At 48.0% G+C, this 12,346-nt stretch overlaps 1 protein-coding gene across 4 annotated transcripts in view; it reads right to left on the bottom strand.

The window, feature by feature from the left end:
* Positions 1-382: 382 nt before the first annotated feature.
* zzef1 (zinc finger, ZZ-type with EF hand domain 1) overlaps positions 383-12,346 on the bottom strand; it is a 35,075-nt gene continuing 23,111 nt past the window's right edge. For 3 of the 4 annotated variants that reach the window (XM_087847005.1, XM_087847006.1, XM_087847007.1), the window contains 14 exons: positions 11,973-12,147; positions 11,743-11,875; positions 11,439-11,665; positions 10,976-11,284; positions 9,773-9,873; positions 9,556-9,691; positions 9,100-9,459; positions 8,874-9,017; positions 8,572-8,740; positions 8,398-8,496; positions 8,140-8,305; positions 6,585-6,735; positions 4,584-4,655; positions 383-2,549 (listed from right to left, as the gene is read on the bottom strand). In XM_087847005.1, coding sequence (XP_087703131.1) covers positions 2,469-2,549; positions 4,584-4,655; positions 6,585-6,735; positions 8,140-8,305; positions 8,398-8,496; positions 8,572-8,740; positions 8,874-9,017; positions 9,100-9,459; positions 9,556-9,691; positions 9,773-9,873; positions 10,976-11,284; positions 11,439-11,665; positions 11,743-11,875; positions 11,973-12,147 — 2,323 coding nt within the window. In that variant the 3' untranslated portion in view covers positions 383-2,468. The remainder of the gene's footprint in view (positions 2,550-4,583; positions 4,656-6,584; positions 6,736-8,139; positions 8,306-8,397; positions 8,497-8,571; positions 8,741-8,873; positions 9,018-9,099; positions 9,460-9,555; positions 9,692-9,772; positions 9,874-10,975; positions 11,285-11,438; positions 11,666-11,742; positions 11,876-11,972; positions 12,148-12,346) is intronic. The other variant, XM_087847008.1, reaches the window with a different exon arrangement.

Below are 12,346 nucleotides of genomic sequence, written 5' to 3'. Positions count from 1 at the left end.
GCAGGACGCGGAGCGGAGGGGGGGGGAAGCAGAAGAGCTGACTCACTCCAGCGTGGGGGCTTTTGTGGCGCAGCGGGGCACTGAATCATCTGGAGCCTTATTGAATATTTCCTCCATTTGATGTCATTATCGCCCCAGCGATCATCGTCCCCGAGACTCCGCTCTACAGGCGGGGGAGCTAGCAGGAGACGGGCAGGCTGACCAGGAACTGATAACGCTGAATAGATCAAAGTCGTACGACGGGGCTGCTCAAAGACAAACAGAGCGAGCGCTTTTTGTTTTATAGTGCAGAGAAGATGCATTTGTTTTTAAGAAGTCAAACTTTATTTACGGCACACACGCTCGCCACTGATCCTACAGAAAGATGACAGCAGGCGCCAAATTTAAGTCATTTCTATCTTTTATTAGAAATGGATGACATTTCAACCCAAGCTTCAGTTTTACCTTCGGTGAGCCATGCATACAAAACCAGAGTGTCAGTGCCGGTAATGTTTATCTGTACGGGGTTGATATCAAAGTCTTTTTTTTCTCCTGTGCAATTAATATTCACAGATATGTACATTCAGATTAGCCTCAAATATCAGCGTGAAAAGAAAAGCAACGTTAAAAGTAAAAAGTTACAAAAAACCCTCAAATTAAACAATATATTTCTCTTTTAAAATATAATTAATAAGAACTCCGGTAACACGAGTTAAATTATGATTGCTTCAGTTTAACCGTAGGCACATAGTAGATCGGTGAGGCGTCGTAGAAGCCCAGCAGAGGGCACGTCTTTGCTAACGGCGGTTGATGTTTGAGTGAACAAAACCACCGAGCGGTCCGTGTGGGGCCACTGCAGAGTTAAAAGATGAAAAAAGAAAAGACACGAACAAAAAAGACGTCTAAAGGTTTCCTCTCCTCGCAGGTGCGATATGTGAGAAACACAACGGACTCTACCAGGATCTCTCTCAGACGTTCACAACGACAGTTTCTTTGGTATAAAACTACCTTCTGCCTTCCTACAACTCGAAACAGAAAACTGCATTTATTCAAGAATGATCGGGAATCAGACATGCGAGACTCGAAGCGTGACGTGGCCACGATGAGACGAGAGGGTTAGACGGCACGTTTAGGAAGCGACTGAACGTGAGGAACGCTGATGTTGAACAGCAGATCTATTTTACAGGCAGATTCACTTCATAATAACGTGTCACAGGGTCAGCGATGAACGTCGAGGCCTTTGAGGGATCGGGCGCTTCTTCACGTCCAAGATTATCATTTGACATCATAGTGAAACAGTCAGATTTCTCCTCTGCTGTCGTCTTCGTTCCCTTATACAGAGGTCAGATCCATGTTCAGCATGTTTATTGTGACGCGTCGATTTCACCGTCCAATGAGAAGAAGAAAGGTACAGAGGGTAGAAAGTAAAGGAGGAGGCAAGGAAGGATGGAGAGGGATCAGCTAGTAGGTCATTGCTTCCTCTCTGTGGTGACTAATGAGACTCGAATGTCCCGGACAGTATTTTTAGGATGCTCCTCGTGTCCACGGAGACGCAAGTCGCCAAGGTGACCTGTTTTCACCACGAACTGAAGGCTGTATCTGAACGGCTCGTCGTCGAGTCTAAACGTGGGCGTGGCTTCACGACACCAGGACTTTGTGTGTGTTTACAGGATGAACTTAACGACAATAACGTGTGCAGAACGACCTCTTTTGCTTGATTGTAACATTAGTAAAACCTTCCTGTATGTTTAAAGCAGACGACAGAGAGGGGGGGGGACCCAACTGTGTCTCACTGCTTCCATGTGAGGGGCGGAGTCTCTCCGTCACGCCCTGCAGCGCTCTGAGAGAAAGAGACATCCTGCTCGGTGACAATGACAGCACTAAGGTGTGGTTACGTTTCCCTGTGTGACACTAACAACAGGTCTACGGGTGTTTTGCACATGTGGAATTATGACGCAACGCTGTCGCTGTCGTGGGCGTGTCCAAACGCAAGCGTGAGGAACATTAATGTAGAAACCACCTATGGGAGTGACGGATGAAGCCAGCAATGTCAGCGATCCCGTGTCTGAAAAGTGCTTACGCAACCCAGAGGGGCCGCTGTTCAGAAGGGAGGGCAAGGCAGGAAAATCAGGAATAACACTTCCCCTGGAAGGCTGCAAATTTGGCACACTTGATGTCATTTAGCACAGATTCTTCAAGTCAAAATAATAACAGTTACACCCTACATTTGTTCCGGTTTCAGTGAATGCACATGCTGATATAACCGAGTCCCCTAAGGCAAAAAGGATTGTGAGTGTGGAAAGCTGTTCGAGTCCCCTCCACACTCACGTCCACAGTGCTGCGCTGCGAGCTACGTCTGCAGAGTGAGAGGGGGTCCTGGTAGAGGAGAAGCAGTAGATGGTAAACCAAGTTCTCCTCTGGATGTCTGCCTGTTAAACAAGCAGAGTCAGGATCCCCTTCAGTCATTCTCCTCCTTCCCTCGGGTCCTCTCACGGGGACATGCTGAGTAGCTTCGTAGATTTATTGGGGTAATTGATGGCCAGGCTGATGGCAGCAATGTTCTTCAGCGCCTACACAGGAAGCAAAAGTACGTCAGGAAAAAGCTGCAGGTACAAAGAAATACTCAACATCACATTACAGCAAAGGTGCGACACTCAGACGAGTGTGAACAGGCGCTTGGCGACAGCAGGGAGGAAAACCTCCCATGAAGAGGAAGAACCGACAGAATCAGGCTGGAGGAGGCGGAACAAATAGTGCGGATGTTAAAGGATGACTTCCTGAAACCAACGATGCAACAACGTCTCTACGTCTGTGCTGTGCCCGTTTAACAGACAGTGCTATTTATGCTTTATGAAAGTTTGTGTTTATGACAAGTTTATAAAAAGTTTATGACACCTGCTCAGAGCGGGGTCTAGTTTTCCTTTGTCGAGTCCACTAATGGCAGTGGGACAAAAAAACAAACACCTCCACGATAAATAATAACGACGTCACATTCAGTCTGTCAGTGCATCACTCTGCTTTCTGCACTTTTGCATCTGTGCACATGAGATCTGTCAGAATATCAGTAAACATGCAAACATGCACTGTTGTAGGCTGATGCAGCTTCAAACAGCACTGTTACAGCAGATTGATTCACATTTTTGATCTAAAAGAGATTTTCATGTTGCTGCACTCTTGATCTCTGCAGCCCTCGCGGGGACCTGCGTCTTCTCCTGGTCTCAAACTGGAGATCTTGAATGTTTAGGCTGTGACACTGACAAACATGTTCAGAGCTCTGCTGTGCAGTACAGAAATATTTAGTATTGCCTAGAAACCATTTAGACCATTTACATGTGTTTTCTCCCAGTTCAGCTTCCCATTTTGACATTTAAGAGTCTGCAGCTCGAGTGCAGCAGCCAGGCTGCAGACATGCATGAAAGGACACATTACACCAGTATGGCCGACTTGTGCTGGTTTGCTTCCCAGTTCATTTGACACATTCCATATCACTAAAACATGTCCCACACCCAGTTGTCCCAGTGCGAACCACACCATCGTTTCTTTTAAGCTATAAATTGCACATTTTCAGTTCTCTAAGCGCAGCTTCATGTAAGCAGGTGGATGAAGTGAACTGTTAGCAGAAAGCTAACTAGTGAGCTGAGGGTGGCCGTTGGATTCATCACTTCAGTCCCTTCTTCACATGATACCTGCTCATTTCATTAATGGTTAATATGAAGCATGCAACCACGGCGGATGCAGCCTTAATTTAATCAAACACTGGTGTCTTTTATCTCCTCACAGAGGAGAGCAGACATGTGCACTGGAGGATTAATGATGAAGCTCCGTTCGGCTCTTTCCATCTTGCGTCTCTACAATAATTTTTTAACAATGTTTCATTTAATTGCTTCCTCCTCTCAGCCTGCAGCTCAGCTCCCGGGAACGCTCCGTCTCAGAGCGCTCGCTGATCCGGCGGTCACCGTGCTCACGGGCTCTGGTGGGTGATCAGTGATCAGTAAGTGACGGGCAGCCCTGTGCATTCCTTTAAGCTGCGAGCGAAGCCGTCCTCGGTGGCGTCAGAGCGTTTGGGACATCAGCTGATTTGCCCTAAACATCCATTGTTATCGTAACAGTTCGGACTATTGTGTCACCTTTGGGTTTGTTTTCACCCTGACAGGTATTAGGTAACCACTCAGCAGAACCACCCACAGTGTGCTTTTCATGCTGCATCCTCTGCTCCTCCTAGCTGCCTGTGGGCTCCTCTGCTATACTGCGTGGTCCTGAGTGCAGAGGACACTGTGGCTCGCTCTGCCACACATGCTAATGGGCTGTAATTACCAAATACATTAGTCCTGAGCACAGCCCACACACGTTCAACACAAGGGGAGGGGGTGCAGAGGGATCTGCTAGGTGTCAACAGCTCTGTGATTCACTAGCAAAAGAGACTCCAGGCGCGAGCTGACTCACAGCAACTCCAGAGCGTTCAGTCAGTGGGACTGCGTGGTTAAGAAAGAGTTGCATAACACTTTAAGGTGCACCAGCAACTTCTCTGAGCTGCTAGCGTCCGCTCAGTGCAGAGCTTTGAATTTAGGAATATGTTAAAGACAAAAAGAGGGAGGAAGCCTTACCATGGCGGTGTGGTTGAGGAGCTGCTCATCAGTGGTCATGGCTAACAGGTACTCCTGGAGGACGCCCTGAGCCTGGAAGACACGTCCAACGCAGGTAAATTAGTAATGCATCGTTTGCACCATTTAGTTTGATGCATGCATGCAAGACGCACGAATAAAACCAGATAAAGAAGGAACTTCCTGAAACAGCAGCAGGTTACATAAAAGAGGCGCTCGGTTATAAATGAGGCCTGGTTCCCTGACCTCTTCATCTCAGCATCACACTGAAGCGTGAAATGTTGGAAAAGTCGTTGAAAATGATAAACAAACTAAACTAAGCTTCCACTTGGCCCTGTGAGAGAGATGTAGCTCGGGCTTACATAAGCACAGGGAAACACAGATAAGACTACACAGAGGCTAAATGGACTGAGACTGGAAACACAGTCCAGAGCTCTGCTCCACCATTCATCCAAGTGTTTACGCTGTAGCAGCAACCCAGGACGATTTGTACAGGCAGCGGTGCGCGACTCACAGTTTGGATTCCTAACTTTCCTTCTTAGGCAGCGACTTAATTGAATCTCAGAGGAGCTGACCATGAACTTCACGTGCATTCAGAGAACATGAAGCCCGATGGCCGCTAAAGCTCTCTAATAAGCTGCGTAGACGCTCAAAGCTAATGCAGCCACAGAGGACTCGATGCTGCTCGTTAGCGTCGTATGACTTGAACATTTAGTCTCCATGGCGCTGGTCAATATGGCCGTGCATCATCACTGCAGTCAGATCTGACAGCCGACTTTAGTCACATCTTTCTAAAGAAGATCACAGCTGATGATTTTCCAATATTCATGTTTCACTGTAGAGTTTTAGGAAGCGACTGTCCCCTGTATGTTAGCCACACTGGACACCAGCATTCCCAGTTTGGGCTGGATGTAATCTAAATGCTTTGTAGACATTTGTCACCCGTCTAATCCAGTTTACATCCACACTTCCAATAATCCCGGACCAAGCTCATCCCAGCCCACCCTCGACAGCTGCAACGCGACGTGTTCATGTGTGGTGTTAAAACCACAGAGCCATCAGGAAAATCAAAGCTACGTCACATCCACTGGAGAACTCGGCGCGGCGTGAACTCCTGCTGACGTCACACAGCTCGCACTTCACTCCTGAGAAAGAAAATCTGCATCACACGTGTTTGTATAACTGAAGTCTGCAGTGCTGCGTTACACACCATCATGTGTTGTTATGCTAACTGCAGTATTCATGAGGGGCATCCCAGGAAAATGTACTGAGTGCCACTACCGCCCCCTGGTGCTTGTTCAGAAATACTGCAGAACCTCAGCTCGCCAGTCCCTCTCTTACACGTGACAGCGTCCAGCGGGCGCAGCAGAGACGCCGTCCTGTAAGACGATTGAAGTGATGTCATGTTATTATCAGATAGAGGCCTCGGGCCTCACTGGGAGGCTGCAGGAGAGGTCCTGCTTTTCTGGCCCGGCCTGCTTCCACTGCATCGCCAGATGGGAAACTCCCGGCTGATGTGTGCTCATAATCTCGAGACTTCTCTTCATTAATAATTCAAAACAACTGAGACGGAGAAAGAGAGCGAGCATCCATGAGCATCGCAGTGAGCAGCGTCTCTTCCTCTCCCAGCAAGTCTGCAGCGAGTCGCAGCACGGCGCTGTCCGACAGATGGCACGGCTTTGGCCACGAGCCGAGCGTAGAACAGGTGCACGGTAAACATGCTCGTCTCACAGAGACACAGAAGAGCTCTGAGTGAATGCTCTTTATATGAGAGCTTTATTGTTGGAAGGTTTCAAAAGTGACAAAAACATGAATAAAAAGGTTTTTTAGATGATCAGCTGTGGCCACAGGGCTGAAGGCATTTTCACACTCAAACTGTGCTTTTAGTGTCATGGTCAGGGTTCGGCATTCATTATAGATGGTGAGGTTAGCGGTTAGCATTATGTCCATGGGATGTCCCCACGAGGACGGCAAACCAGACGTGTGTGTTGATGCATTACTCACGATTGCACGGGCCTCTGCGATAAAGAAGAGTTCAGTGAGGGCTCTGTGAAGAGGCAGCAGCACCGTGATGCTGGTGGGATCCTGGCTCAGGCTGTTCTCCATGGACATGAAGAGCTGCCACAGAGGCCGCAGCAGCGTCAGCGTGCAGGCTCTGCAGCAACAACAACAGCAGGATGAAAAGCTGCGTGTAGGCCGGCGCAAAATGCTAATATCACATCATGAAGTCTCTGTCGTCATGAGGTCATCTAGTTCAGCTGCCCCCAACCTTTTTTGCACCACGGACCGGCCTTTAAGGCATCGCGGATAAATACAACAAAATAAAACCAGTACCAAAAAAAGAAGATTTATTCATAACACACAGGAAACGACCCACGGTAAAAAATAATGATAAAAAGCCTGAAAACTAGGGCTGCACGATTAATCGTTAGAAAATCGCGATCTCAATTCATACTTATGTGCGATCTCATTTCCAAATGACAACGATTTAAAAAAAAAGAAAAAAAAAAAGACGACGATTGTACCGCATTTTGATCCGGGACGTAATCTGCATGAAAACAAGCGCTCACTCTTCCTGCTCAACAAGTGACGAGGGCGGAGCTTATACCACGTGATACAGAAGCTGGCTGCTAAAATTAGCAGGAAAAACGGAGAGCACGTCAGGGATGACGAGAAAGTGACAGGAGAAAATCCGTCCCGGTCAACCACCCAAACATCAATAACGGGAACCTTATACAGCGCTTCCCTATACCCGTCGAACTCCCGCAGGCACAAAGAAATTACGGAGGCTATCACTTATCACCTGAGCAAAGATATGGCTCCATCAACACTGTGCAAAACGAGGGATTTAGGAAAATGATCAATACCCCAGACAAACGCTACACAGTGCCGTCCCGCAACTATTTTTCTGTTGTTGCACTACCTGCTCTATACACGCAGTGTCGAGACATTTATTGTTTTTATGTTCAGTCTCAACTGTTACGAAGTTGATGTGCAGTTAATAAGTGCAATAAATATTTATACTGGAAAAGAAAATCGTGAGAGAATCGTGATCTCAATTCTAAGCCAAAAAATCGTGCAGCCCTAATGAAAACCATAAATTTCACACTCGAGCCTCAACTATCGCGACCTGGTACCAAATGCCTCACAGACTGGTACCAGTCCATGGCCCGATGGTTGGGGACGCTGATACAGCTCAACTCAAACGCAGAAACCCTTTAAAGAGATTTTCTCGGACACTAAACGGATGATTTCACTCTTAAAGACGGAGTTGCTGCTCGTCTACACACCAACTTCTATGAATTCCCTCATCGTGACCTGATGGTTGCTGGGTCAGTTTGCACATATGAAAATTTCTAAACGCATACTTTACCTAATTTCCATCATGATTACAAGAGCATGTATGAAGGCTTCTATGCAAATGCTGCGTGGAGGTGCACTCCTGCACCAGGACATAATGCTGAGCTAAAGATGAGAGGAGCAGTCGGCGCTGCTGCATCCAGGTGGGAGTGACAGTCATGGACGCATTTACAGAGAAAAAGAAGGAGGCTCGACCTACGTCTGGGACTGACACTGCAGCAGACGCAGCAGCAGGTGAATGGCTCTCAGTCGCTGGTTTCCAGTCTGTCGACAGGCCACGCCCACTTGCCACTCCCAGATGTCGGCTAGTGGCAGTTGGCTGAGCACCTGGTCATCAGCTAACATTTGCTTCAGTATCTCAAAACCTGATGAGCGAGCAAAGAAGAGTGAAGCTGATGTTAATGTGACGTTCAATAAAAAGGCCGCAAAGCGAATCTGAACAGAAGGAGGAAGGCACCTGTCTGAAAACGGCCCCTGTGCCCCCCCGTCACGGTGAACTTGTAGCCCCACTCTGTGTTGCTCATGTCTGACATGAATCTGTAGTACAGGGTATCACCTGAGAAAGCCAGAGATGCAAATATGAAGTGAACAGTCACATGACCTCAAATGCAAACACATGAACGGTCCTCACCGGGGATTTCAAAGTCGGACCACTTCTGCGGAGACCCACTGAAGTTGTGAACATCTTGGACAAAATCGCTGCTGCTGGACATGATGAGCTCGTCACAGCCTTCCTCTGTGTAGCAGCGCGAATCGAATTTTACGGACAGGTAGATGGCGCCAGGGATGTGCACCTTGTCCTGAGGGCAGAACACATGTGCATGACAGAGTCGGCGTGTCATTGATCCCAACACAGTAACTGCGCAGGTGTTTGTGAAGTTCAGCATCAGATGCTCAGTAGAGGACACGTTTGAAGCAACAACAACGACTCACCTCAAAGTTGGTGTTGTTATCGTACGGGTGTTTGGACTCTCTGACCTGCACTGCCATGCCAGGCTCCTCCATGAACTGGCAAGCAGTGAGAGAAAGACTGCAGAGCATGCTGTGGCTGCAACCCTTCAGCACCCTCTGAAGAATCTGATAGTAAAAGCAAACAAAGCGGCTTCAGCCCATCGTGTACTCGCACGCTACTTTTGTTCACTTCTGCCTCCCGTCTCACCTTCTCCCACGACGGCCGCTCCTCCAGCTGCATCAGCATGTCCAAGATGTAAGCCATGTGCGAGGCCCCGCTCAGCTCCAGGGCCTCCTCGCTCATCGGCGCGTCCGCGGGCCAGTCGGCCAGCAACGACGCCAGCACGTGGCGAGCGTACAGCGTGGCGATGGCCTGGTTGACCTTCACCAGGTACTGACGAACGGCTCGGTTGCTGCGCACGTCCAGCTCTTTGTGCAGCAGAGCGGAGCTTTTGGTGCGTCTCTGTTTGGCGTAGCTGAGCTGGAGGTCGCTCTCTGAGTTGGTGATGAGCTTCTGGGCTACGACGTTTATCTCCTCGGTGGCCTTTTCACAGTGACTCGGTTTAGACTGCCAGGCCAATCAAGAACATTATCATTTAAAACAACGACTTCTAACATTGTTGACAGAAACTGGCTGCTTTAGAGCATTTTAGGAACAACCCACCATACAAGACACCACAATCATGTCAGTGTCCACAGCCTTGGTGTTCCGCTCCTCAGACCGAGGCCGCCTGCTGTATTGCCACTTCTGGGCCAGCGTACGGATCGTCTCATCCGTTTTTATCTCTTCTCCATCAAATCTGAAAAGCACAACATCACGGCAAGTTTTAGATTTGAATGAATCCACGAATCACAAAGACAAAGTAAATCTTCATCCTCACCTCTTCTGGACCTCCAGGAAGAACGAGTCGGTCCTCTTCATCTGCAGCTCATACATAGCTCGCAGAATGGGCAAAGGGGCGTTTAAGGCATCGTGGGTGATCTGCATTTGGAAGGAAAAAAGTCTTCAGAGTTTTCTTTCACCCCAGGTTTGGCTGCGCGTGTTTGCAGCTAGGGCTGCCACAAACGATTATTTTGATAGTCGACTAGTCACCGATTATTTTTGCGATTAGTCGACTAATCAGATCATCATCCATTGAACGTAAAACTACAGCTTATTGCACCAGCAGCATCTGCTCTTATATAACTATCATTAGCTTACAGCTTTAAGTGTTTAAGGTATGTGCTAACTAAAAATAAAGACAAGATGATAGTTTATTAAATTTTAATGAAATTTGCAGATTGTTTCAGTGAAGTTTAATAAACTCCTTGCTATCTAAAATATAACAGGACACCGGAGTAAATTCTCAGCATCTCACACTTCTGATAATCAGCTGTCTGCTTGACGTTTATTCAGCTGTGTAAAAACTATAACTTTAATCTCAGCCAAACCGATTTACTCAGGAACAAATAAAATACTGAAAAAAGCCAAACAATAACATTTTTAAGTTATCTAAGTGACTTATATATCATGTTTAACCTGAGTAGTGAAAGACAGCGGTGGGTTTGAAAACGATTAGCCGGGAGTCCGGTGTTCTCACGGCTCTAGTTAGCCTAGCCCCCGGCTAGCTATCGAGCTAGTGGCTAACAGACGTCTCCGAAAACGTCGGAGCGCTTTTGAAAATATGTGGTGTCTTGATAAACTGAGCAGATATTTGAGGTTTACACAGCTACATTCTCGCCTGAAAATATGTTAAACGTTTATTTTGTGACCCAGAAAGAATAATAAGAGTAATATTAAAACTAACTAGCTGCCGCCATTGTTGGAAACTGAGCTGGGCTGCGCTATGAATTCTGGGACACAGCTTCTTCTTCTTCTTCGGGGTTTAACGGCAGCTGGCATCCTTGTACATGCAGTGCTGCCATCTTCTGTTTCAGTCCGTTATTACACTCTTAAATCCTACTACTTATTCCTGCGTCTTTTGTGATCTTACAAAGCTTCAAACGATGCGTCGACTATTAAATCAGTCGTCGACGATTTTGATAGTCGACGTAATCGTGACTAGTCGAGTAATTGTGGCAGCCCTATTTGCAGCACAACTCACTTGGAAGCAAATCTTTGTCTCCTCATCGAGACCCTCCAGCGGGTCGGGCTTATTGACATCCGTGTCGTCAGCACAGCAGCTGGAGTGGTCCGAGTCGTGCTCCTTGTCCTGCTCTCGTTGCTCTCGCTCCGGGTCCTGGGCCATGGAATGGATCTCCCTCTTTGAGGAGTACAGCATGATGGAGAGAATCTCCAGGTCGCGCAGCAGCCACAGCTTGCTGAAGCCGGTCCCCTTACTGCACTTCCTCACCAGCAGCTGGGTCAGGCCTGACTCCTGGATGGCTTCATGTGCGTGCTCCACTCCATGCTTCTTAACAAAAAACACAACATGACATGAAAAGGAATCGTGCCAAGTTTATCTGATCAGAGGTCAGAGGTTAACATACGGATCATGTTAAACAGGTCGGGGATAGCTTGTTGATAAAAAGCTGTCCAACGTTGAGGGCGGGATATGGTTGGAGTACCTTGAGTATGTTATAGAGGCCTTTAAGAGCCAAAGACAGGACCCAGGAAGCCTCCACGGCATCAGGAGAGCCGTTGTCCTGGCTCGTCTGCAACAGGTGGCTAATAATGGAGGTGAAATTGCCCAGGTAGCGACTGAGCAGCGTCTTTGGGCAGCCGTGGCCCTCTGGCAGCCCCGGTAGACCGACTGTGCAAGAATCCTGAGACTGGATGAGTTGGTAGTCCTTCACTACGAAAGCGAACACACAGAAGGTTAATCCAAAGATGATTCCTCATCACACGCAGTCCAGAAGCTACGGCGCTAACCTGTTTTCCTCTTGCGTGTTCTAACGTCCACCACTGCAGCGTGGTTCTTCTCTGTGAAGTGTTTCAGCAAGATCATGTTGTGCTTTTCATTGGCGTTGTCGATAAACACCGTCTGGGTGCCCACGCACAGCACCTGGCACACACACACACACACACACACACGTCACAACAGGCTTCACAGAGTCACAGGAAGGTTTCAGACTCCACAGCATCAATGGTCTTCTACCCACCTCGGCGAAGCCCACGAGCACCAGCAGTGTGAAAAGGTTGGTGCGCTTCAGAGTCTGCGGCAGCTGCTGAATGCAGTGGTCAGTGAAGGCGGCGATGATTGTGCACCACTCGGGGCAAGCGTTGAGACTGTGCAAAATGTCTGCCACCGTGCATGCCCAGTCCAAGCCGATGCGACTGCAACCAAACATCCAAACAGCTGTTTACACATCCACAAAAAACAACAACAAGGAAACACAAACAAGCTGGTTTCTATGAGCAGCTGCCACCTCTGCAGTTAGGCCCATCATTTTGTAGCTTCCCTCTATAAAGCCCCGCAGTGGATTTCAAATCAATCGATCTGCGATCGACGTTCAGGGGATTCTGCATCAACTGT

The sequence above is a fragment of the Neolamprologus brichardi genome, chromosome 10 (genome assembly GCF_056152115.1).
Source record: "Neolamprologus brichardi isolate AB-2024 chromosome 10, ASM5615211v1, whole genome shotgun sequence".
In the NCBI taxonomy this organism is placed as follows: Eukaryota; Metazoa; Chordata; class Actinopteri; order Cichliformes; family Cichlidae; genus Neolamprologus; species Neolamprologus brichardi.
The sequence above is the reverse complement of the archived record's forward strand: the minus strand, read 5'-3'. Positions and strand labels throughout refer to the sequence as shown.